Source organism: Myotis myotis, unplaced genomic scaffold, assembly GCF_014108235.1.
Source record: "Myotis myotis isolate mMyoMyo1 unplaced genomic scaffold, mMyoMyo1.p scaffold_m19_p_14, whole genome shotgun sequence".
Classification (NCBI taxonomy): domain Eukaryota; kingdom Metazoa; phylum Chordata; class Mammalia; order Chiroptera; family Vespertilionidae; genus Myotis; species Myotis myotis.
In genome coordinates, this window is record NW_023416318.1 from 45,874,945 (window position 1) to 45,898,600 (window position 23,656).

The 23,656-nt window shown below is 60.6% G+C and overlaps 1 protein-coding gene across 1 annotated transcript in view; it reads right to left on the reverse strand.

Moving 5' to 3' along the window:
- Positions 1-746: 746 nt before the first annotated feature.
- KLHL29 (kelch like family member 29) overlaps positions 747-23,656 on the reverse strand; it is a 261,449-nt gene continuing 238,539 nt past the window's right edge. The window contains exons 6-14 of the mRNA XM_036335238.1: positions 19,666-19,804; positions 12,471-12,673; positions 11,029-11,288; positions 9,300-9,498; positions 8,969-9,151; positions 8,621-8,801; positions 4,094-4,287; positions 3,624-3,768; positions 747-1,389 (exon numbers count right to left, since the gene is read on the reverse strand). Coding sequence (XP_036191131.1) covers positions 1,206-1,389; positions 3,624-3,768; positions 4,094-4,287; positions 8,621-8,801; positions 8,969-9,151; positions 9,300-9,498; positions 11,029-11,288; positions 12,471-12,673; positions 19,666-19,804 — 1,688 coding nt within the window. The 3' untranslated portion in view covers positions 747-1,205. The remainder of the gene's footprint in view (positions 1,390-3,623; positions 3,769-4,093; positions 4,288-8,620; positions 8,802-8,968; positions 9,152-9,299; positions 9,499-11,028; positions 11,289-12,470; positions 12,674-19,665; positions 19,805-23,656) is intronic.

Sequence of the window (23,656 nt, forward strand, 5' to 3'; positions counted from 1 at the left end):
CGGCCTTGGCGGGAAGGCCTTTCTCCTTTGAGCCACGTGTGGCCTCCCTCCTCGCTTCCCTGTCTCGGGTTAATATGCTGCTAGAAGATTCTGCCCACGCCCCAGGCCTCGGCTGTCATGGCTCCTCTACGAAGGCTGCCCCACCCTGAGCGCATGGTGGCAGGTGCCGTGCTATAGAGCTACGAATATAAATATCAAAAATAGTCCCCCGTGCTTTGTGGACACGTCCTCCCGACCTCCGCCCCGCAGGCCCGGGGCCTCAGCCTTCCCCCAGGAGGGAGCTGGTCGTTTCCTGCTAGAACAGCCTCTTTATTGGACGATGTCCCCAGGAGGCACAGCTCATAGGGGGCTGTCTGAGAGTTACTTTCTCTAAAAATAAAACGGGTGCCTCTGTGCCACCCAGGCGAGCTCCTCTCTTCTGCACGTAGAAAAACTAGAGCCTGTGCCACCCCGACACGACCTCCTCAGAGCTCCGGAGCTCCCGCCTGCTCCCCGGCCTGGCCGCCTCCTCTCCGTACTTAAAAATAGCCTTTTGTTTATCAAGAAAACGCCTTGGAAATCTAAATACTTCATATTGGATAAGAGAAAGCTAGCACGATCATCTGGCCCTTCTGCAGCAAAAACATGGTAGAAGAACCTGGGGAGGACAGCCGCTCTCCCAAAGGTCCCTACGGCTGCCCCTGCGGCGGCTCCGGCCACGGCGGGCCCTGCGCTGCGATCCCGCCCGTCTGCTCGGCCACTGGGAGTGTAGGCTGGTTAAAAACAAAATAGGAATCAAAGTGAGAAGGACACTTTGATCTTATCCCAAGGGAGCCTGACGCCTACTATTGTTACAGGATAGCTGATCTGTGGTGGCCTAGGGGTCCGGCTTGCTCTGCAGGAAGGAAAAGCAGCTGCTCTCTCCCAGTCGAAAAATATGTGAGACTCTATTGCACCGGGCAGAGCGAGCGCCTCCGTCAGAGCAAGTCCTTCCGCGGAGCCCGGGCCGCCTGGAAGGTGGGTCCCTGTGCCCCGAGCCAAGCCCGGCCCCCACAGGCAAGGACGACTTCCGACAGGACATCCGATGCGGAGGATCCGAATGCCGAGCGCAGCGGGTCCCCCGGGTGGTCTGTCGGCCTCTTGTGGGTGTTGCTGAAAACTGATCCTGTGAGGAGCACGTGCCTCACCAGACTCGTCCACGGTCTCGCGTGGCTGTCCCGCTGACGTCAGCCGCTCTGAATGTATTTCTTTATCACGACGCAGCCGTGTCTGAACACGGGGCAGGGCATGTGGGGGAGGAGGGTCCAGGTGTTGGTGGCGGGCTCGTAGGCCTCCATGTTGCCCAGCGCCGGCCCCTCGCTGCTGACGATGCCCCCCGTCGCATAGATCTTGCCGTCGAGCACCACGGCACTGCCGGGGGGAAGCGGGGAGAGCGTCAGCCATGGAGCTTCCACGTGGACCTGGAGACAGAGCCTCCCTCCCGGTGTGTGGCCGCTGCTGCTGCCCTTTTGCAAAAGCCACACGGGATCTGGCTGCTCTCCTCTGCCCTCTGACCTCAACTGTATAAGGAAACATCTTTCCCCACCGCCAATCAGGACGCCATGTGGCACCCCCCTTGGCGCTGGGGGTGACACCTGCATACTGGGTGCCCAGGGCCTGCGGGTCTGACTGAAGGTGAACAGCCTCCTGAACAGGCTCTCGGCTCAGCTCAGCGCGTCTCCGCATTTCCTGATGCCCAAACCCGGCCTTCCTGCCGCTCAGATCCCGTGGGCACGTGACTCACTAGGAGGCTGCAGACAGGAGCCGGTATAACTGAGCTCGGCCTTGTGAGTGCGGTTTGCACCCTGGCCGAGGCTCAGAGTCAGCTTCCGGCTGCGGCTCCTTAACCGTGGGCCAGGCGCGGCTGCCCACCATGGCTGCGGCCCGAGAGCTGCTGCAGGGTTACCACGTGGTCCCGCGCCTCGCTCCCTGGCTTGGTCCTGGGGCTCAGCCAGCGGTCCCTCCTGTGAGCTCCCCACGCTGTCCTGTCTGCACTTCCTCCTTTTAGCCGCCCCTCACGCAGACCCACACATCTAGCCCCGATTGCTCGCTCCCTTGGGCGAATGGCCATTTCTTCTTGGCTGTCGGCTGAACAGATACCCTTTGCACGTCTCCACCCCTTTCTGAAGTTCTGAGCCTTCAACAGAGCATATCAGCCTAGACCAGCGATGGCGAACCTTTTAAGCTCGGCGTGTCAGCATTTTGAAAAACCCTAACTTAACTCTGGTGCCGTGTCACATATAGAAATTTTTTGATATTTGCAACCATAGTAAAACAAAGACTTATATTTTTGATATTTATTTTATATATTTAAATAAGAAAAATTTAACAAAGAAAAATCAACCAAAAAACTGAGTTCGCATGTCATAGGTTCGCCATCACTGGTCTAGACTCTAGACTGCTCAGCAGACACCCAAGGTCCCTCAGCTGCTCCGCCATCAGGGCCCCACACTCCTCCCCTTGGGGCACAGCTTCTCCCTGCTTCTCTTGCAAGACCCAGCTCAAACCTCCCCTCAGCATTTTGTCTTTCTGCGCCCGCACTGAGTCTCAGGTGAGGTCGGGGAGCCCTCCCACAAGCCCTGCTCAAACTCCAGCTCCTTATCAGGGGGAGTGCAGTCGGAGCTGCCCTGTGCATGCCACCATTAGAGTGTGCGACATGAGGAGGACTGGGACCTCCGTGCTGCCAGGCACTCAGCAGTCGTCCCGTCCCACTGCCTGGTTCATGGATAGGACCTCGGGGTGGGGTAGTCCTTCCCTCTCCAAGGTCACACCACAGGCTCGCAGCAGCTTTTAGCTTTTCTAGCTATGTCGCACAAACAGCGGGCTCTGCTTAGTGCTTCATGCTGTCCACACTGAGGACTGGGGACCACCTCTGCAGGGGCTGAGCTGTCTTCAGACGCCATCTGCTAAGGAAATGCTAAAAGGGGGTCTTGGGGCTCCTTCGTAGTCCTGGTTCCTCTTAGTCCAGGAACAAGGGGTGGAGGCGCAGGTCTGTGTCTCACTGCCCAGGGGAGTTAGTTTTCCTGGGTCACGGGGCCAGGACGACTGGGAACCAAGCCACACACTGACCTCTCCCATGTTGTCCTGGGGGCGGGGGGGCTGGTTCGTGTGTGTTTCTGCCCAGGCAGCTTTGAGACTCCGGGTGCCACTTGCTGGGCCTGGCTCCAAAGGGCCACCAGGATCATGGCACCATCGGCACCCCCAAGAGCTGCTTGTCCCCGGGGGTTTGGCGCAGCTCTGGCCTGGCGCTGCCTCTGTCTGCGATGGGCAGGTGGTCCTGGGGGAAAGCTGACCTGCAGCCCCACTCTCCCTCCCACCCAGAGAAGGGTGGCCTGGAGGGACCCAGGCAGGTCCCCGTAGGAAGCCCTTCATTTCCGGCTTGGAGGTGGGGCTGGGCTCTGGGCCAGGGGCTGCCCCGGGCGCTTCACACTCTGCTGGGGCACCAATGCCCACACCTGTGTTTGTCGGGGCCACTGCTCTGGGCCCGGGACTCCCTTTGGTCAATGAATGGAGGTCAGGCATTGCACTCAAACCTCTCCTATTGTCCCACCCCCTCCCCCCTCCCCTCCTCCTTCCCACCTTGGCCGAATCACCTGCCTGCTCACCTGCAGAACTGGCGAGAGTGATTCATGTTGGGGCCCGCCTTTATGTTCCCTTTTTCCGGGTCGTAGATGGTGGTGGCTCTGGCGTAAGCCCCACCCAGGATGAACACGAAGCCGTTGAGGGTGACAGCGGGCGCGTACTTGTTGTCTGTGGGGAGAGCAGGCCAAGCAGGTCAGGGCGATGCTCTGGCCTTCTCTCCCCTTTTCTTCCCCAGGGAACCCCCCAGGGGAAAGGCCCCGTGTCGCTGACCGGCCTCCGGACACGGCCCAGGGCCAGGAGGCACCTGCACATGGAATAGCTTGTCCTTGGTCCAGGGGGTGGGCTGGGGTTCGCCTGCCCCGCCCGCCCCTGGCCTTGGGTTCACGGGAGCATTGGGCTGAGCCCGCCCTCTGGGCCTGGGCTATTGAGACCCAATGAAAGGATGAGGTGGGGACGCTGCTCTGCCCTGGACCGAGGAGACGCTGGTTCTCACCGATCATTGGGGACTCGATGAAGCTCCACGTGTTGGTCTGTGGAACGAAAGACTGGAGGACGCCCGCGGCGCGGCCCGCCTCGTTCACACCGCCGAACACGTAGATCTTGCCGCCGCAGACGGTGGCTGCTGCAGAGTGCACGGCCTTGGGCAGCGGGGCTACGGCCTCCCACTGGTTGGTGATGGTGTCATACCTGCCGAGAGAGGAGAAAACGACCCCAGGGTCAGAGTGGGCCCGGTGTGGGGCAGGGGCCACACGGAGGCAGCAGATAGCGGGCGCACCACCGTCTGCTTCCTGCCCTGGGCACCCCTGGCACAGCCCGAGCTCACACGGCTCGGGGCCCTCGGAGGAGTCACTCAAGGCCATCGGGGGGCTGGCCTTCCTCCCAACCTGAGAAGTGAGGACCAGACAGGGGGACGTGAGAACAGGAAGCAGCGGACAGGAAGAGGGGAATTGGGCCTGAGCAGACCGGGCAGGGAACTGGGATCTTTCAGGTCTTTCTTCCTGGGCCCAGGTCTCAGCGTCCGTGCCGTGTTCCTCGTGCGCTGACCTCACCAGCACTCACTCCAGACCGCTCAGCACTGGCCCATCCACACTGCTGGCTGCTTTTCCATGTGCCCGGGACCCAGGGCAGACCTCCGCTGCGGGCTCGCTGCTCTGCTCTCGGGGCCCCAGCACCTCTCTCCTGGGAGCACCCTGGGCCCACTTGTTCCCATGCACCTCCTTGGAGCATGAGCCGTAACCCAGTCACAGCTCAGTGACCCTGGAAGACAGGCCCTGGCTCTGGGAGGGGGACGAGGGGGCCACTGTGGTGCATCCAGCTCTGGGCTTGTGCAGACTCAGCATCTGAAAAGAGGCGGAGGTCCTGACAGGGCAGCAGGGCTGGGCTGAATTAGCCCCAGCTGAAGATGTGCTAATAGGTGATGCAGTAAGTGTCTTCTTGTAGAAGTTCAGGTGTCTGTTTTTTAAGCCAGGATGGCAGAGGTCCAAAGAGCTCTTGAGAAGGGGCTGGAGTCGGTCGGGGATTGTGTGGCTTTCGGTATAAAGGCACGTTCGGCCAAATGCAACTCTCCCTAGAGCTTGGTAATCCAGGTGGCTGATTGCCAAGCCACAGCCCTCAGTCCCCTCACACCCTGGAGGATATGCTAATGACATGCAAATGACCCCGAGGAGTGCGGGGCTCCACTATGCTATCATTTATTCCGTAACCACAGCTCTGTGATATATGGCTATAACATATTAGACCCAGTGATTTATGTAATGACATTATACATGTTTGTCTATTGTACTATTGTTTTAATCTATCTACACTAATAAAAGAGAAAAATGGTAATTGGCGTACGTCGCTACCCTTTTCATTGGCTAATCAGGGCTATATGCAAATTAACTGCCAACTAAGATTGGCAGTTAACTGCCAACAAGATGGCGGCTAATTTGCATATGTAGGCACAATGCAGGGAGGCGAAAGGGAAAGCAGGAAGAAGCCCCCTGCCACTGACAGTGATCGGAAACCCAGGGGGGAGCTAAGAGCTGGGGGACAGGGCAAAGGCGGCCTGCCCCCCAGCCATGATCGGAGAATCAGGTGCCTTTTCCGCCCTGGCCAGTGATAGCAGGAAGTAGGGGTGGAGCCAGCGATGGGAGCTGGGCACGGTCGAAGCTGGCAGTCCCAGGAGCTAGGGGTCCCTTGCCTGGGCCTAAAGTGGAGCCCACGATTGCGGGGCCGCTGCAGCTGCAGGTCCCCGCTGCCCGGGCCGGACGCCTAGGCCAGAGGCGTTAGGCCTGGGCAGGGGCGGAGCCTGCAACCGCGGGGAGCTGGGGGTCCCCTGCCCAGGCCTGATGCCTGGGCCAGAGGCATCAGGCCTGGGTGGGGGGCGGAGCCGGGGATTGGGGGGATATGATGATCCCCTTACCCAGGCCTGAAGCCTGGGTCAGAGGCATCAGGCTTGGGTGGGGGGTGGAGCAAGCGATCAGAGGAAGATGGGGGTCCCCTGCCCAGGCATGATTCCTGGGCCAGAGGCCTCAGGCCTGGGCAGGGGTCAGAGCCAGTGATCGGGGGGAGATGGGGGTCCCCTGTCCAAGCCTGACACCTCTGGCAGAGGCGTCAGGCCTGGGCAAGGGGCCAATCAGGCGATCGGAGGGTGATGGGGGTCTACGCCTCTGGCCGAGGCATCAGGCCTGGGCAAGGGGCAGAGCCAGCAATTGGAGGGGTCTGGGGGTCCCCTGCCCAGACCTGATGCCTGGGCCAGAGGCATCAGGCCTGGGCTGGGGGCAGAACCAGTGATGGGGGGAAATGAGGGTCCCCTGCCCAGGCCTGACGCCTCTGTCAGAGGCGTCAGGCCTGGGCAAGGGGCCGATCCTGTGATTGGAAGGTGATGGGGGTCAACGCCTGAGGGCTCCCAGTATGTGAGAGGGGGCAGGCTGGGCTGAGGGACACTCCCCCCCCCCACACACACCCAGTGCACGAATTTCGTGCACCAGGCCCCTAGTAATTACATAATCTTGCTCTATTCCTGTAATACAGCAATGTAATCCTATATAATAAAAGCCTAATATGCTAAGTGTCTGGTCGTCCGGTTGGCCATTCAACCAATCAAAGCATAATATACTAATGATATGCTAAAGGCTGTTCAACCGCTCACTATGATGTGAACTAGCCACCAGGGGGCTGACAGTTGACTGGCCGACCAGTCGTTATGATGTGCACCGGCCACCAGGGGGGCAGATGCTCAATGCAGGGGGAGCGCTTCTCAGCCAGAAGCCAGGATCATGGCTGGCGAGTGCAGCGGCAGTGGTGAGGATCTCTCCCGCCTCCGTGGCAGCGCTAAGGATGTCTGACTGCCGTCAGTCGGACATCCCCCAAGGGCTCCCAGACTGCAAGAGGGTGCAGACCAGGCTGAGAGATCCCCCTGAGTGCACGAACTTCACGCACTGGGTCTCTAGTATAATTATAATGCACCATATACCGCATTCATTATCAATATAAGAGCAATTTGTACCATTAGTGCTTCCTGGGGAACAAAGCACCCTGTTTCTCATCACTGCCACCATGTGCCATAGCACTTAACTTGCCCAAAGGGCTCAGCTCTGCCCCTTGGGAACCTTGCACCCTCCCCCTCACTTGCACTCACACCACCCAAGGGTCTTCAAGTCTGCGTCCAATCCCTACAAGGCCAGCTGGCAGACCCAGGTGGCTGACAAAGGGCACCCTGTTGTCCTGGGCTGCTCCACCTGGGTGCCAGGGTGTCTGGTCCCTCTGTGCCCACCCCCAGGGGAAGCCGGGAGAGCCTGTTCCCAGGTCGGGGAGAACGGCTCCCGGGCCCAAGGGCAGTGGGACGTATCCGCCTCCTGGTGTATTTGATCCTCAAACAAATCCCTGTATTTATCAACAAGTGTAAGTTTGCAAAACGAGTACTCAGCGTCTTAGGAGATTAAAAATAGCTGACAGCAGCAAGCGGGTGACAGCGCTAGCTCAGTTTACTCCTACCTAGAAAACGTCTCTGCTTCACGCGCTTATTACTGGATGACAAACGAGTGACGCCGGGCTTCTGGGAGGCCTGGGCGTGGTGGCCGTGCCGTGGGCCCGCCGAAGGCTGTCAGCATCGGCGCTGGCCCGGGGTCCACGGCAGGATCAGCGTCTCATCATCACACGGGGATTCCCCGTGATCTCCGAGTCAATATGACAATTAAATGCTGTTTCCGAGCCAACGCTGGGCTCCACGTGGGGGAGTTAAACGCCCATAGTGAGCACACCCGGCCCGTCTCACTCTGAAACAATCTTCGCTGGAACATTTGTCAAGTGTCCAATTAGCCAGCGAGGGAAAGGTACACACTGAGGGGTAAGTGTGGCTCCCTGGGCAAAAGGTTGTCATGTGGGGATATCTGCTTTCGGTGGCAGCTGGTGACGTGGGCGGGGAGGTGGGCTGGGGTGCGGGGAGGCCGTGGGAAAGGGCTCCGGGGATCTTGGCTGTGTCCTGGGCTGGAACTTGGGGCCAGCTCAGCCTAACTGGTCACTCTCTGGGGCATCTGTTTTCCTAAAAGCAGGACTGCCCCGAAGGCGTGTCAGAAGCGCATTTCCTGGTCTGTGCAGGATGGAGGGAGGAAGGGGGCTCCCAGGTGTCCCACACTCGGCGGGGACACAGAGGCACAGCCATCGGAAGGGCACACATTTGGGCCAAGGGTTCCTGCTTCCCCTTAAATTCTAGCGAGTCCAGTCCCAGTGCCTTCCCGCCAGCTCAGCCCCGCCTGTGCCTCCCACCCCTGGTCTCAGGCCTCCCACTTGTCTGCCACCAGGAGGGGCTGTTGGCACAAGAGTGTCCCGTGTCAGCGGCCGGCAGCTGTGGGCCTTCTACCTCCCCTGCCCAGTCCTCTCACTCTGCTGTGTTCGAAGAGCCTGGGCATCGCCTTACAAAGTCCAGGCTCTAGTGGCTCGGGGGGTGGGTGTTGGGAAGGAGGAGCAGCGAGATTTTAGCTTTTGGTGAATTTCAGAGGATGCCCCCCACCCCCTGTTGTGACCGTGGCCCCATCACCTCTCCACGTGGTCCACGTTGCCGGCCACGCCGAGCCCCCCGAGGGTGTAAATCTTCCCGTCGTAGACCAGGCTGTTGTGCCGACAGCGGGGGACCGTCATTCTGGAGACGAGGTTCCAGTTGTCGAGCAGGGACATGTAGCACCAGACGTCGGCCAGCGTCACCCCTGACTCCATCCCACCTGCAGAGCGGGGAGGTCCGGGGGGGCGGGGTGAGGAGGGCCCGCGCCAGGCAGCCCCGCTCAGGTCAGGAGGAGGCTTTGCCCTCCGGCCGGGCCGTCCTCAGCCCTGCTGTGCGGGAAGGCGGGCCTGGAAGCCCATGCCCATCCCCAGCCGCCGAGGGCCTCACCTGAGAGGTAGATGTTGTCCCCGGCACTCACTACGCTGAAGAACTCGCGGTCGTAGAAAGGCAGTGAGGCCAAGGGGTACCACTTGTTGTTCTGTGGGTTCCAGCAGGTGACGGCCACCAGTGAGCGCTGAGTCATCCCCACCATCTGACGGCCCCCAACCAAGACGATGACTTCAGCCACACCTGCCGGGACACAGACGGACACACTCGGGACCCTCCCCCGCCACCTCCCACACTCGCAGCATCTGCACCCAGGGCCTCTCTGGGGGACCACCCGGAGTCAGGCCCACCCCAGGACACCTGCGGGGCTGGGGGCACGCCCCCCCAATACCTGCGGAGAGGCGGGGCCGGGTTCGGGGCGTCTGCATCTCCTGGCGGGCGTGGGGGAGCATGTGGTAGCGCTTGGCCTCGTTGACCAGGTCCCGACACGCTTCCGACGACTTGATCAGCTCCTCGTTGTCAACCACGTTGAGCAGGTAGCTGGGGTGGATGAAGGGGAGGCGCACCACCGCCAGGAGCTCCGCTGCGTACTGGGGCCGGGGACACGGGGTCTGCTCAGACCGTGCAGCGGGCCAGCCCCGCGCGTGTCCTGGGACTGCACGCCGGGTGGTTCAGTCTGTGTCTGGCTGGGAGGACAGCCCCTCGCTCACCTGCCTCGGCAGAGAGAGAAGGCAGCCCCCAGCCCTGGCCGGTGTGCTCAGTGGATAGAGCGCTGGCCTGTGAACTGAAAGGTCCCGGGTTCGATTCCGGTCAAGGGCATGGACTTCGGTTGCAGGCTTGATCCCTGGCCCTGGTCGGGCCTCATGTGGGAGGAAACCGATCGATGTGTCTCTCTCACGTCAACGTTTTTCTCTCTGTCCCTCCCCCTCCCTTCCACTCTCTCTAAGAATCACCGGAAAAATATCCTCGGGTGAGAACAACAACAAAAAAAGGCAGCTCCCAGCAGCTGGGGGGCGGCGAGAGGATGGAACGGGGGGTCGGGGGGGTCTGGCCGACGGCAGCTGAGCCTGGGAAGGACCGTCCATCTGTCTCGGCAGCACCTCGCTCCCACCTCCACCCCAGCATGGGCCTCTGCTCCAGGCCAGGCTGCAGGGGCTGAGATGGACGGCCTGGCCCTCGGAGAGGTGTGCATGGGGCAGGCACCCAGCAGAGGTGGGAGGGCCCAGGGAAGCTGGTGGCCATCAGCTTTGGAAAGGAGATGATGACTGACAAGCTTGCAAATCACAACCGTCAGAACCTGGGTCTCCCCAACACCAACAGCCAAACCCCTTTAGGGCGTCCCATGGCCTCAGACTGGCGCCTGGACCTGCCACTGTGCGGAGGCTGCAGGGTGGGAATGAATCTGGAGGGGACTGGAGGCAGGACCCCTCAGGGGTGACTGGGCATCCTGGAGGCTAGGGAGGCCTTGGTCGGGGAGAGAGGGAGGGAGGAGGCACGGGACGCCGTGTGTGAGCAGGTGGCTGTGGCACTGTGCAGCGACACGAGCTCCCAGGGGTCCTCCCATGTGGGAGCCGAGCAGCTCCATTCTGAGGGGCCTCCAGTGGGCTTTCGGGCCCCGAGATCCTGCTGGGATGTGCTTGGTGTCCTGGGACTCAGGCGCCCCTGGGACCCTGCCCCCTTTCCTCCTGCCTGGCCCTGGCCCTGATGGCTCCAGCTGCCCGCTCCCAGGGCCTCGCTTCCTGGGTCCTGTGTGCAGTAGTTGCCCTCCACCTTCCCAGGAACCAGAGCATGGGTGCTCCTCCCGCTGGTCTGAGCTCAGGGGAGCGCCGGGTGCCCTGGCTCGGGCACACTTCTCCCCGAAGGGCCCTGACGTTGTCCCCCGGATCCCGTGGTCTCTTGGTCAGCTTGGGTCTCCTGCCAGTGGAATGCCAGCCCTGGAGAACCAGGGGCCTGGTTCTGCATCTCTCACTCCTCCCTTTGCCCGTCTGCTGCCCCCGGAGCAGTTCCAGCCTCCCTGTGGCTCAGCCTCCCTGTGGCCGGGCCCACGGCCTCCTCTACCTTCCTGCCTCCTTGCCCAGACGCCCGAGCGGGGCTGGGCTGGAAGGAGGGGCGGGCCTCACCTGTGCCCGGGACGCAGGGTCCTTCTTGATCCACTTGATGACGGTCTCGTACACCAGCTCCTCGGCCTTGGTGTTGAGGCTGTCGTTGGAGATGTAGGCGATGAAGTCGTCCTTGGCGATGCCGAGAATCTCCTCCTGGGCCGCCACCTCGGGGAAGATCTGCAGCGCGAAGGCCTTGGCCATGTGGTAGAGCTCGCTGCACTGCATGGCCTCTGCCATGGCCAGCACCCCCAGGCAGTTGCTGGCCGTCAGCTGCTTCTCTGGGGACGAGAACACGTGACCACTGACCATGGGGCCCTGGATGGGAGCTATCTGTGCCCGCTGCCTGTCCCTCTGGGTCCTTCTCTGAGCCCATGGCCTTGGGACCTGCCTCCAGCATCCAGGGTCCCCATGAGCCCACTTCCTGTGTCCACGTCCGGGGTTCCCCTCTGCCCCGCCTCCTGCTGACTGTCCCAGGCCCTCCCTCTGCTCCTGCGGGTCCTAGCAGAGGACTGTGAGGTGCGGAGCTTCCTCACTGCCTGTGGGCAACGGGGCAGGGGGTGGGGGTCACACTAGAGGCCTATGGTGTCTCCTGTCAGTGTGAAGGGTGTGCCTGGGGTCACACACTCCTACTTCAGAGTCATGGGACCAGTGACACCCCATCTATGCCACCCACCATCGCCCACAGGCCTCAGTCCACCCTGCCGACCTGTAGACCTGGGCTCAGCCTGGTCACTCCCCCGAGACCCCACTGACGGTTATTCTAGCCTAGAAATGTCTGGGTCCCAGGACGCCCGTACTTTTGAGAGCCTAACTCTGAGGCTGTGGTTCCTGGCCCTTCTAGATTGCTCTATCCCCCTCCCCCCACCCACCCATGGCCTCCTGTCTCTAGGCTCAGCCCCTAGTTCTCTGGCTGCACTCAACACTCAGGCCACGGATTCTGGTGACTCAACCCTACCCCACCCTCATCCTGCTCTCCCCGAAGCCGGGCAGCTCCAAGCTGTGGAATAAGTGTGTTCTCCGGCTGGGGGTCCCTGACACTCAGATCCCCAGCCCGGACAGCAGGTCTGCGTGTCCAAGGGACAGCCCACATAGACCTGTGTGGCCACCTGGTGTGGTGCAGGTAGTACACGCGGTAGAGGGATATAAAATGTGTGGCTCCTTGTTCCGTGTCTAGAGGCCAGGGCTGGGGGGCCAGGGCCCAGGCTCCCCGTGAACAGACCATCACATGGCCCCCATGGCTCCATTTGTCCTCACAAAGCTGCCTGGGCCTGGGAGAGCGATGCAGGGGTGCCCTCTGTCCATGCTGGTGAGCAAAGGCCTTTGCATACAGGTGCCCGAATTATCATCTTAAAACTGCACCTGCAGGGGGTGCACACACAGCCCTCCCCCCGAAACCCTTGCTGCTTTGAATTTCCTCCCACCACCCCTATTTCCCCAGGTGACAGGCGCTCCCGGCTCACCCAGGAAGGACACGCAGACTCTGCAGAAGGTGTGGAACTGGAACTTGCTGGCCGCCTCCAGCAGCGTCTTGGCGTTGGCCGAGTCGATGACCAGGGAGCCCGTGTACACGAACTCCAGCAGCAGCTCCAGGACGTCCGCCTGCAGGTCGGACAGGACGAGCTCCAGCTTCTCCCGGCCGCTCTGGCTGCCGTCTTGCACCGACCTAGGCACAGAGACCAGGTGTCCTTACCTGCCGCCCGCGGCCTTGGCCGCTCCTCACAGGGCTAGGGCTCCCTGCATGCCTCGGTCACGCCCTTCACTTTAGGGACACGGCAGGGACACACCTGAACCTAACGACCTCACGCGGGATCTGAAAGAGAAGAGTCTGACCAGAGACGCCCAAAAAGAACAGAAAGCCCTGCTTATCACTACTCGGCATGTCCATGCACAAAAAGATGCAAATCAAAAAGCATGAGCTGAGGATGGGGACGAGGACCAGGACTGGCCGCAAAGGGAAACAATACGGTTCGGCCCCGCTGCTGGCCCGGCGTCTCCGCCAACACGGCCAGCAGGCCCCGGGCCTGGGACCCGTCTGCCCCCGACGGGAGATTCTCCAGCGTGACCGAGGCTCCCCACGGGCTGCGCTCACAGCCCCTCCGGAGACGTCCTTGAACACCCCGAGACTGAGGGCCCCACGCTGCCCCGGACACTGACTCCAACCCCACCTCTTTCCAAAAGCATATTGTTTCCTTTTAGGCACGAGGAGGAAGCCCTTCATGACATTGCTTTGAAACTGAGGACGAGACGAGACAGACGGACAGAATGGTTAGAGCTGGGAGGAGGGGAGGGGGGACAACCAAGGACTTCCGCCACAGACAGCCAGCAGCCATGACCTGGGACCTGGCCCGGGGCGGGGCCCTCCTGCCACATGGAACACGGGGTCAGAGGTCAGAGTGGCCTGCGTGTAGAGTGTGCATCGGGCTTGTGAACTGGGGGGAGCGGGGGAGGGACACAAATATATAAGTATGTTTATATCTGGTGTCTACAGGAATACAAAAACCATTGCAAAGGCTCCTAAGGCCTGGCAGCCGCACCCTAAAGCTGGACCTGGAAGGAAACAGATAAGATGAAGCAAAAGTCACAGCAGTACAGGAAGAAAGACACCCGCGCAGCACGTCAGGAGGCAGGTTTCTCAGAGGCGATCGGCTTGGCACCCGTCTCAGCCGCCCTGGCCAGCCCCGCCTCTCACGAGCCTGGTTCTGCCTGGGCTGGGTTCAGCCACGGTCCTGGGAAATGACCTACCCCCCCGCCCTGACTCCTGAGGCGGCCAGGGGCCAAGATCTCCTGCCTGGTCCCCTGGGTGCCGTGTGGCTGGCAGTAGGGTATGGAGTGTCCAGCAAGCGAGCAGGCTGGCCCCAGAGAGGCCGCCTCCTGTTGGCAGGGAGCTCGGGGACCTGGGTGCCGCGGCGCTGTCACCGACGGGCACAGCCTTGATCTCTCTGGCCCTCAGGCTCCTCTTCTGCAAAACAAGAGGCTGAACCGGGCGAGGTCTAGAGTCCCATGGGGAACACCCTTCCCACGAGACCGCTCTACCCGCAGTGCCTGAAATGCCTGCGTCAGAGAACTCTCTCTGGGTGGGCGCTGGCCACCCAGGGCCATGAAAGCACAGATATGGCCTGGCCGGGCAGGGGCAGCTGCTACCGGCTGCCTGAGCAAGTGTCCATCCCCACAGAATGGCTCACCACAGGGGCCTGCAGCCCCGGCAGCTGAGAGGGGAAGGTGTGCTACACAGAGTCTGAGCAGAGCCTGTTCTCAAACCCACAGGTATACGGTGTGTGCGATTTCGAAAGTGACAACCACCTAGCCTTCTGCTGTGGGAATGGATGTCCATGTCAGCGTGGCGTGGTTAAGTATAAAAATAGTTCCTATGTGATTGCTCGAAACCACAGAAATCCGGAACACCCCAGGTCATCTGGTCAACCTCTTACTCTAAGTCTTTGCTGCCTCTGCCTTCATTCCTACACGCACCTGTCTGGCCTGTCCTCCCCATGCCCTTGGTGCTCGCGGAGGTGACCCTGGGCCACAGCCAGGGCCAGGCCGACGAGGCCACAGTAGGGCTGCTCCCCCTCTCCCAAGGCCCCAGCCATTGTGTCTCCTCCTCTGGCCAGCCCTCCTGCCAGGAGTCCTCAGCGGAGGAGCTCAAACTCAGTGACCTGCTGAGGTGGGACTTCAGGATGCAGACATGCACACACACACACCTATGTACACGCATATGCACGCACTGACATGTGGTCCTGAGAACCCCAAGATCACCTGTGAGGAGGGGTGTTGAGCAGATGGAAGGTCAGTGGAGCCTGTGGCTGCAAGTGAGCGATGGGTGTAATGGGACCAGCAGGCTTCCCTCGTGGGGAGATGCTGGTCTTGCCCAGAGTCTGAGCCAGGGAGAGGGCTGGGACAGGTGGTGCCTGCATGGCTGGGGGGCACAGGGATTGCATGGAGGCACACGGATGTCCACCATCACAGGTGCTGTCCAGGATTGGAGAGCACTGCTGTCCCTAGGGCCTACAGCTGTGGCTCTGCTCCTCCAGGCACCTGGTGGGGGGCGCCCCTGGAGAAGAGGGGGCCACTGGGCAAAGGATCTTTGGGGAGTGGCTGGAGGCCCCTGGGACCCGATGCCAGACACGGGCATTCCACTCAGCCGCAGAGGAATACGTGGGTCCCGAGGACTTTGGCAGCTCACCCAGGCCCTGGCCCACCCACGGTGACTTGGGGATGGCCTGGCTCGCCTCATCCTGCCAGCCTCTGAGATGTGTGAGTCTCTCCTCTTGTTATCTGGTTTTCCAGACACACCTGTCTATTCCACCAGGAAAGAGGCAGACTGCCACCCACAAACGCCCCGCTGCACCGGGAAAGAGAGGAGAGGCGTCCGGCTTGGCTATTGCGTTGAAGTCTAGCGGGTGCCCCTACGTCCAGGATCTGTGCCACTCAGGTCCTGTCAGCTTCCCCTGGGGAGGGAGACGGACGGGAGCCCAGAGCCTATGCACGGGGCTTGTGAAATCAACTAGTCCGTCCACTTTCATTCCATAGGAACGGAGACCCTTTGTTCAAGGTGTCACTGCTCTGTGGTTGGGAGGCAGGGGGCCAGGTCCCTGTCCTACTGGAGTGATGAGGAGGCATCGCTTCCCCGAGGCTGCGCACCTCCTCCCTCTGGACCCAGGGAGCGTGTTGGGAAGTGCTGGCAGGGAGGGTGGCACCTCTGCCGTCTCCAAAGATGCATGGTCCCCCGTCCTCTCTGACGGGGCCTGCAGCCCGTGGGGCCGGTGAGTGCAGCGGGCTCCAGCCCTCCCTGAGAGCTCCTCGCAGCCAGGGGGCAGGCGAGGGAACCGCTCCTCCAGGGCCCGCTCCCCGGGGTGGGAATGGCTCTGGACTTGGGAGGCTGCAACCCCAGCACCCGGCTAGGTCTATTCTGCTCAAAAGATCCTCCTTCCTCCCCCAAGCCTGGGGCACTCCCCCACTGAATCCCTGGGTTTTCCCTCTGGCCTGGATACAGGCCGGGCGTGCTTGTTACGCAGCCCTGGCCTTCACATTCTCCAAAGGCAAAGCCACGGCTCCTTTCCCTGCAGGGCGGTCGCCCCGGGCTGTCACGGGGACTCGGATGGGGCTACAGAGGGAGCTGAGGCAGGGCCAGGGGCTCAGCACAGGCTCTGAGCTTCCCGGCGGCCTCCTGTGCTCTTCTTCGCACGGCCTCACTCCAGAGGACTCAGCCCCCTCGCGGGGCGGGAGGGAGTGCCTGTGACGTAGGTACCTGTCCCAGGTGGGTGTGCCTACCTTGGCAAGATCTTGTGGCCAGTTACAAGTGTTTCTAATAGATGCGCGTGCGCACAAACACACACACACATGCACACACGCACACACGCACGCACACACACACACACACACGCACACTCACTCACATGTACTCTGCATCCCCATTTCCTGCGCGCCTATCCACAGTGCCAGCCCTGAGATTTCACTGTCCCTCCTCACAGATTAGCGGGAGCTTTGGAGTCAGACCTCTATTTGAATCCCAGATCTATCGGCTACACAACTTCTCTGGGCCTCAGTTTCTTCATCTGCAGAATGGGGATGCGCATGGCACCTGCTTCTCAGGTTAGTGGGAGGATTTCCAGGATGACATCGGCACCTCGACAAGCCTCCTGTGGGCTGGTCTTGCCCTCATCGGAGGAAGAAGACATGATGGAACTAAACTAGGGAAGGCCCGGGAAAGGAGCTGCGGCAGCTTCAGCAAAGGTCTGACATGTGAAGGAAGATCATGTGGACCAAGTCGGGGTCGGCCTGGAGCCTGGGCCTGGAGGATAGGGGCTCCGGGCAGCTGAGCGGAAGGGGAACTGGCCGCTGGTCGGGAGAGGCTGCTCTGAGACCCGCCCTCCGCCTCCCAGTCTGAATAGCATCTTCACAAACACAAACCTGACCATGACACCCCCAGGCCGGAAACAGCCCTGTGACCTGGCTCCTGCCCCCTCGCCCCTGCATAGGCCTCATCCCCTCCACGCTCACCTCACACTTGGCATCGCCGCTGCAGTGAGTCCCCTGCTGGCCTGGGCCTCACACTCGCTCCTCTCCCGTCGGCCCCACTGTCTGCCTGGCCATTAATCCCGTTCTTGGTTCAAAACCCACGCGGATGCCCCTCTCCCCCAGAACGAGCACCGGGCTGCGAGCCTCTGCACCTCCCCGTCTGCGTCACCTGCTCTGCCACCCGGCTGCTCTACAGTGTCTCCCGCAAGAGCCTGGGCTCCCGGACGGCACGGCCCGTCTTGTCCAGGGTTTCGTGTGAGACCCGGCGCCCAGGAGCGGCCCTGCTGGTGCGCTGAGCGGAGAGCAGGGCGTGGCTGGGCACCCCTCCGTCTGTCCTGTGGCCCCTGGGGAGGGGTCCGCCTGGGGCTGGGGCGGGAACGTGTCACCCGCAATGGTGGCCTGTGCCCATAGTGAGGACAGGGAAGTCACATTTAAAATGGCTACAAATGGACATTTCGATCTTCAAGTGCAGGGGCTCCTTTGGACACGGCTTCAGCCTCCCCTCCTCCCCGAGGGGCTTTCCTGTCTCCCCAGACCTCAGGCCTCTCTGGGCTCCATCCACCCGACCTCCCTTCCTCCGTGACCCTGACCTTCTCACGTCTAGTGCTTGTGCTTGGGGAGCCCTCCAGGCTGGCCCTGCTCACCCCCTGGCCGTCACCCGGGATGTCGGGGCTGGAAAGAAGCTGGGACATCATTGGACCAACCTCTTCCTTTACAGATGAGACAACCCAGTGCCTGAGAGAGAGGCCGCGATGCGCCTGGGGTCACAGGACAGGTGGCAGAGTCGGGTGTAGCACCCAGGTCTAGCTCCCAAGGAGGTGCCCTCTCTCCTCCAGTGTCTGCCTCTTAGCTCCCAAGTTCTCCCACCTCCAGGTGGGCAGCCCCTCCCCACTGCTCCTCACAGCCCCTACAAGTCCAGGTCCCAGCCCAGGAGTCCGGGCCTGTCTGCCCATCCCATCCCACGTCACCCCCCCTCTCTGGGAAGGCCATCTCCCCCTCCTCAATGCTCATGACTCTCTCTGTTCTCAACTTTTCATTCCAGCCAACCCATCCCTTGCCTAGAACATTCTAGAACATTCCAGAACATGCTTTGCAGTCCGGAACATTCCAGGCAACCCATCCCTTGCCTGGAATGTTCTTCCTCCTTCTTTTTGGCCTGTCCCAGAAGCCTTCACTGCTTTGAGTTTCCACCTAAGCGTCTCTGGACACAGTCAAAGGGCTCCTGTGCTCCTCTTGCCCACATCTCTCTAGCCCAGGGCTGGGCCATCGCTCAGTGCCAACCTGCCCCTGCAGCCTGCCCCTCTGTGCTCTCCCGCTGGTCTGGAGCAGGACCAAGGCCCTAGGATGCCACATCTGCAATTCAGCAGCCAGGTGCCATCACTGCTCATTCTAGAATTTGCCAAAAGTAGAAGCACAAAGACCTCCCTTGGCCTGGAGAAGCCACTGGACATGCCCCTTTACCCCAGCTCATGCCCCTGACCCCTGTGCTCAGACAGAGAGAACCCAGGCAGCGGGGGCGGGAGACCCAAGCTGCCCACGAGGCTGGAAGTCACCAAGAGCCTGCACGGCTGGGGCCCGCGCGGCCGGGCAGGGCTTTGCACGCCGGGCAGCTCAGCTCTAAGTGAAAGGACACAACGGATTGGGAAGGAGATGCCAGCCAGGGTGCCATCCTGAAACAAAACACAGTCGCTCTGGGATTAGTTGGCAAGTCCAAACACAGCATTGGGAAGCAAGCAGAGGTCCTGTCCTCCCCTCTGAGCACAGTCCCGGCTCAGCGTCCGCCCCGGAGGCTGCAAGGCAAAAGGAGCAGCGGCATTAATCTGCTGATGGGTGAGAGAGAGGAGTGTGACCCTGGGCTGCCCCCGCTGCTCTCCCTCACTAAGGAGCTAGGAGGTGGCCCCTGACTTCTTTGCAAGGGTATGAAGCAGACAAATTAAAAAATCAACGTAATGGAAAAAGAAAAAGATGCTCATGCACCATGAAGACTCATTCAGGTAGAAATAGCCGGGGCAGAGGGCAGGTGGGGAGGGAGCAAACGCTGAGAGAGCCCGTGTTTAGGACACACCTGGTCTGGGCTCAGGGCACCAGTATCAGGACAGGCAGCCCGAACGAGGCTTTGGCTACAAGCCTCTTCTCCCCGAATCGAATCGGGCTGCAGAAAAGCCGCCCCTTGGGTGCCTCGTGCTCCTCAGCGGGGGCGGGGCTGGTCGATGTGCAGTTCTAGCTTTAAGTTCACCATCGACGGCAGTGACGATGGTGCCGGGCACCCGTGCTGGCCGAGGGGGGAGGGGCAGTGTGCATGGTCCCTTGACGTGGGGTCTACAGTCCTCCTAATCTCAGGGTGCGCTTGTGAGCCACTGAGAGCTGCGAGCTCCTCGGGCGGGGCAGGGGTGTGGCCTGCTGCTGGCGGAGGCCCCTGGCGACCAGCACAGCTGGGTGGGGCGGGCTGGGGGCCGTGGCTGCTCTGAGGCTGCGTGTGAGAGGGTGCTGGGGAGGGGGAGGGGAAGGGGAGGAGAGATGGCTACTGGCTCTGTGACAGGGAGTCACACTTCAGGAACCTGCAAGAGAGGGGAGGAGAAAAGCGACACAAAAGCGTCCTACAAAGGAACAGACCCGACCACAGCTGGAAGGAAGGCAAACCTTTGAATCAGGTCCTTGAAATACAAGCTGCAGGAAGCTAGAACATTTTGGTGGACTTCAAACTCTCTGCCTTCAACAACAATTTTCAGGTCTGTAAAGGCTTTCGCTCTGCGCTGCTGGTTCAATTCCTTCAACATTTCTGCAGAACAGAGAAGACAGACAGGGCCAGGTTCCCATTAAGAGTTTTTTTTTTTTTTCTCTTTCAAATTTTAAATTAAAAAAAAATTATTTTTCCAAGAAGTAGAGAAATAGGAAAATACTTGGTACTGTTTCTTGGCAAGACTGGCTCAACACTGACAGTCAGAAGTCACAAACATAATGCATAGACAAGCGGCAACCGGAGGGGCCACAGGACCCGGGGATCACAACTTTCAAAAGCAAAAAAACAAAACAAAACAAAAAAACAAATACAAATAAAATAAAAAATAAAAATCAAACCCAGAAACTGGAAGTCCGGGGAAGAGAGTCCCGCAGTGACAGTTGGGAACATAGAGAATACGTTATCACAGACAGTTAGGAACTGCGCATCGCTACGCAACAAGGTCTCCAAATGCCAGTGAGTGCCGATGTGCTTGGTACCAAGTAAAGCATGGCATTGCGATGTAGGATGGGCTGGCATGGTTCAAAGGAATAGAAACCACAACACCTGCAAAAACAGCGTCCCTTGTTAGACACTCGGCCGTGGCTGGGAGAGCTTCTTGGGAGGGAGGGGAGCATGAAGGGTGGAGGGGGGACCCGGGGAGCAGGCCAGGGGCCGAGACCGTCTGTACCTTCTCCCACCTCCGGGGCCCTTCAGCACGGGAGAGCCTGGCTTGCAGCCCCAGCGGGGCCTGCCCACCCTGACGCACACCTACCTTTGCCTGGTGTCTTGGCCCCGGGGCTGGCACAGAGAGTGCCCCATGCCCATGGGCTCTGAACCTGGGGGGATCAGAGCTTCTCCCACACCCATCTCCAGGCTCAGAAGGGGGAAGGAGGAGAGGCTGGCCACCACCTGCTTACTTTCTATAAACGCTCTCATTTGCCAAAGTTAGGGCCTTTGGATGACCGGTGTTCCCACAAGCCTCGCCTTGCCCGCCTGCCCCTGCAGCCCTGGACACAGCCTGCCCTCAGCATTGCTGGTAGCTGGACAGCAGAGGCCCCGATTCTGGGTCCAGAATGATGTAGACTGTTGTCAGGCAGGTTATGTCCTTTGGCAGGGGAATGGGAGAAGGTGGTTTGCGAAACTGAGCCCTGTCCGCTAAGCCGCTCCCAGCAGCGCAGACCTCCGGGTCCAGGCGGAGCCCTGGCCGGCACTCAGGAGTTACCCGCCGGTGGGCCCTGCGCCAGTCTGGCTAGTCATCTGTCCACACGGGCGGCGCTGGCTGCTGCCAAGATGCCCGCTGAGCCCAGCGCTGCCTCTGACAGCTGAATGCCCCCGGAGAAGCCCCCGCGCGCCCTGAGCCTCTGGTTCTCCATCTGTGAAAGGGGGGTGCAGGCTCCACTCTATTCCCAGAACCTGGTGAAGATCAGATACTCAAGGGCCCGGGGGCTCGAGGTCAGGCAGGCTCTTCCTTGAGAGGCCACCCTGGCCTCTGGCTGCCGAAGACCACGGGAGACGGTGAGCACGTCCACACGGGGGTGGGGGGGGAGTCCAAGGTGTAGGGCAATGGCAAGTCACTGACCCCCCACCAACCCCACATCCACCAGGCTGGAGTCGCAGTGGGTCGCCTGCTGAGGCCTCTGGAAGGCTGCTCGCAGGTGTGCCGAGACCAGCAGCAGGACACCAAGCGTGAAGTGTGGGGTGAAGGGCATGGAGGTGCTGGGGGCAGATACAGGGGAACGGGGCCTGGGAGGGACGGGGATGCGATGGGTGGGCAGGCAGGGCCAGATCTCACGAGGCTTTTGAGGGGACTGAGGTTTAACCTCTGGGCACCAGGAAGCCGCCAGGGAGCCGCCAGGGAGCCGTGCAGGGAGTGACAGGTTAGACTCGGGCTCCAGACACATCACGCTGGCAGCCCCGTTAGAGGCAGGACAGGGAGGGACAGCTGGAGGCAAGAAGCTGGGCCTCAGTCAGGCCTGGGAGAACCTGAACTCTGCCCCCCATCGGCTGCGTGACCTGGGGGAGGGGAATCATCACCCCTATTAGCTGCTGACATGTAGAAATGCCTAAGGAATACGCGGTAGACTCATTGTTATTGTTGATGGTGGTGAAGGCTCCATAATCCAAGTGAGGACTGACAGGCCTGAACTAGAACAGTCACAGGACAGAGCAAGCCCAGCACAGAGGCTGCGGATGCTGTGGCCCTCAGAGATGGAGGGCGCGGGCGGGGGGAGGCGTGAGGACCACTTCCATGTTTCTGGAGGGACATCGGGAAGGGAGGGGATGATGAGTTTACTAGTAGTTTTGGGGGCAGGGTTAGGGCCTGTGGGATACGGGGGTTGGAGGGTGCAGGAGGGGGAGGCTGGGCCTGGGCTGGAGGCAAGGCTGTGGGCACCTGTGGCGTGGAGAGCCCGCTCAGGGAGATGCAGGGTCAGGCTGGGTTAAGGCTGAATGGCCAAGCTCACACATCAGCTTTCAAAAGCACCACCAACTGCATTCACTCCCACACCCTGAGCCGGGTGGGCGATGCCACCTTTGGAGAGGAGCAGTGTGCGGGGAAGAGCTCTGGGCTGGAATTCCAAAGACCTGGACGCTGTTCTCATCCCAGTGTCGCCACTAATTGGCTGTGTGACCCTGGGCACGTTGCCCCAGCTTTCGGCCTCATTTCCCTCGAGCACCGAGGGGACCTGCTCCGTTGGCCCCGTCGTCACACTGCCGTGAGTGACAGATGCAGCCACACACGCCTGCTGAGCCCACCCGCTCAGGGAGCCGGGGAAACAGGGTTGCATCAGACGGCCGCTCCCTCTGGGCCCCAGGCATCCTGATTGCTTGGGAAGATTTTACTCCTACACCGAGGTCCCAGCCCCAGCAGCAATGCCTCCTCCTGGGGAATTCCGGGAGGATCCAGAAGGTGCTTAGAGATCCAGGTCATCGTAACAGCAGGCGCTGTCTACTCCCACGACGCCGAAACCTGGATTGAATCGCTGGATAACTCAGTTTCAGAAGGATTTTTCAATTTATGAAAGTGCTCACCAGGGGGTTCCTTCTCACAGCAGGGCCCCACGCACATTCTAAGTGCTGATCGGCTGTTATGTGCTCATGGCCGCCGGCCCAGCGCCCAGCGGAGAGGCGGCATTCTGGGGCACCGCGGCCATCAGCGCTGCTTAAATACCCCGACCCCCACCCCAGTCCTCCACTGAAGCCTCCCCCAGGCAGGGCCCCCTCCAGGCCTTCACTCATCTCCCTGCCTCTCTTCTGGCTAATTACCACTTGTTCTTCAACACCCCTTAAGGTACTATTCCGTCCCCTTGTCCTCCGACCTCCTCCTCAGCAGGCTCCCCTAGCACCCCGTGCTTGCCTTTAGGCAGTGGTTCTCAACCTTCTGGCCCTTTCAATACAGTTCCTCATGTGTGACCCAACCATAAAATTATTTTCGTTGCTACTTCATCACTGTAATTTGCTACTGTTATGAATCGTCATGTAAATATCTGATATGCAGGATGGTCTTAGGCGACCCCTGTGAAAGGGTCGTTCGACGGCCAAAGGGGTCGCGACCCACAGGTTGAGAACCGCTGCTTCAGAGCATACTATGTGCTGTAATGATTTATTTACATGCCTCTTACACATCATGGTATTTTCTTTATATTTTTATCTTCAACACATAGCACAGGGTCTGGCATACATATATAGTGTACGTGGCAGATTGCAAAAATCCTTTGCAGCCCCTCCCAATAAGGGGTGGAGCCTATCTCCCCACCCTGTGAATTCTGACTGGCCCGTGACTTGTTTCCTACCATAGACTATGTGCATGGGTGCAAGCCATGGCCTCACAGGGCTTTGCTTGCTTTTGCTCATTCTCTTGGGACCCCTGCCGCCACCACCGTCTGAACAAGTCTGGGCTGGGCTGCTGCG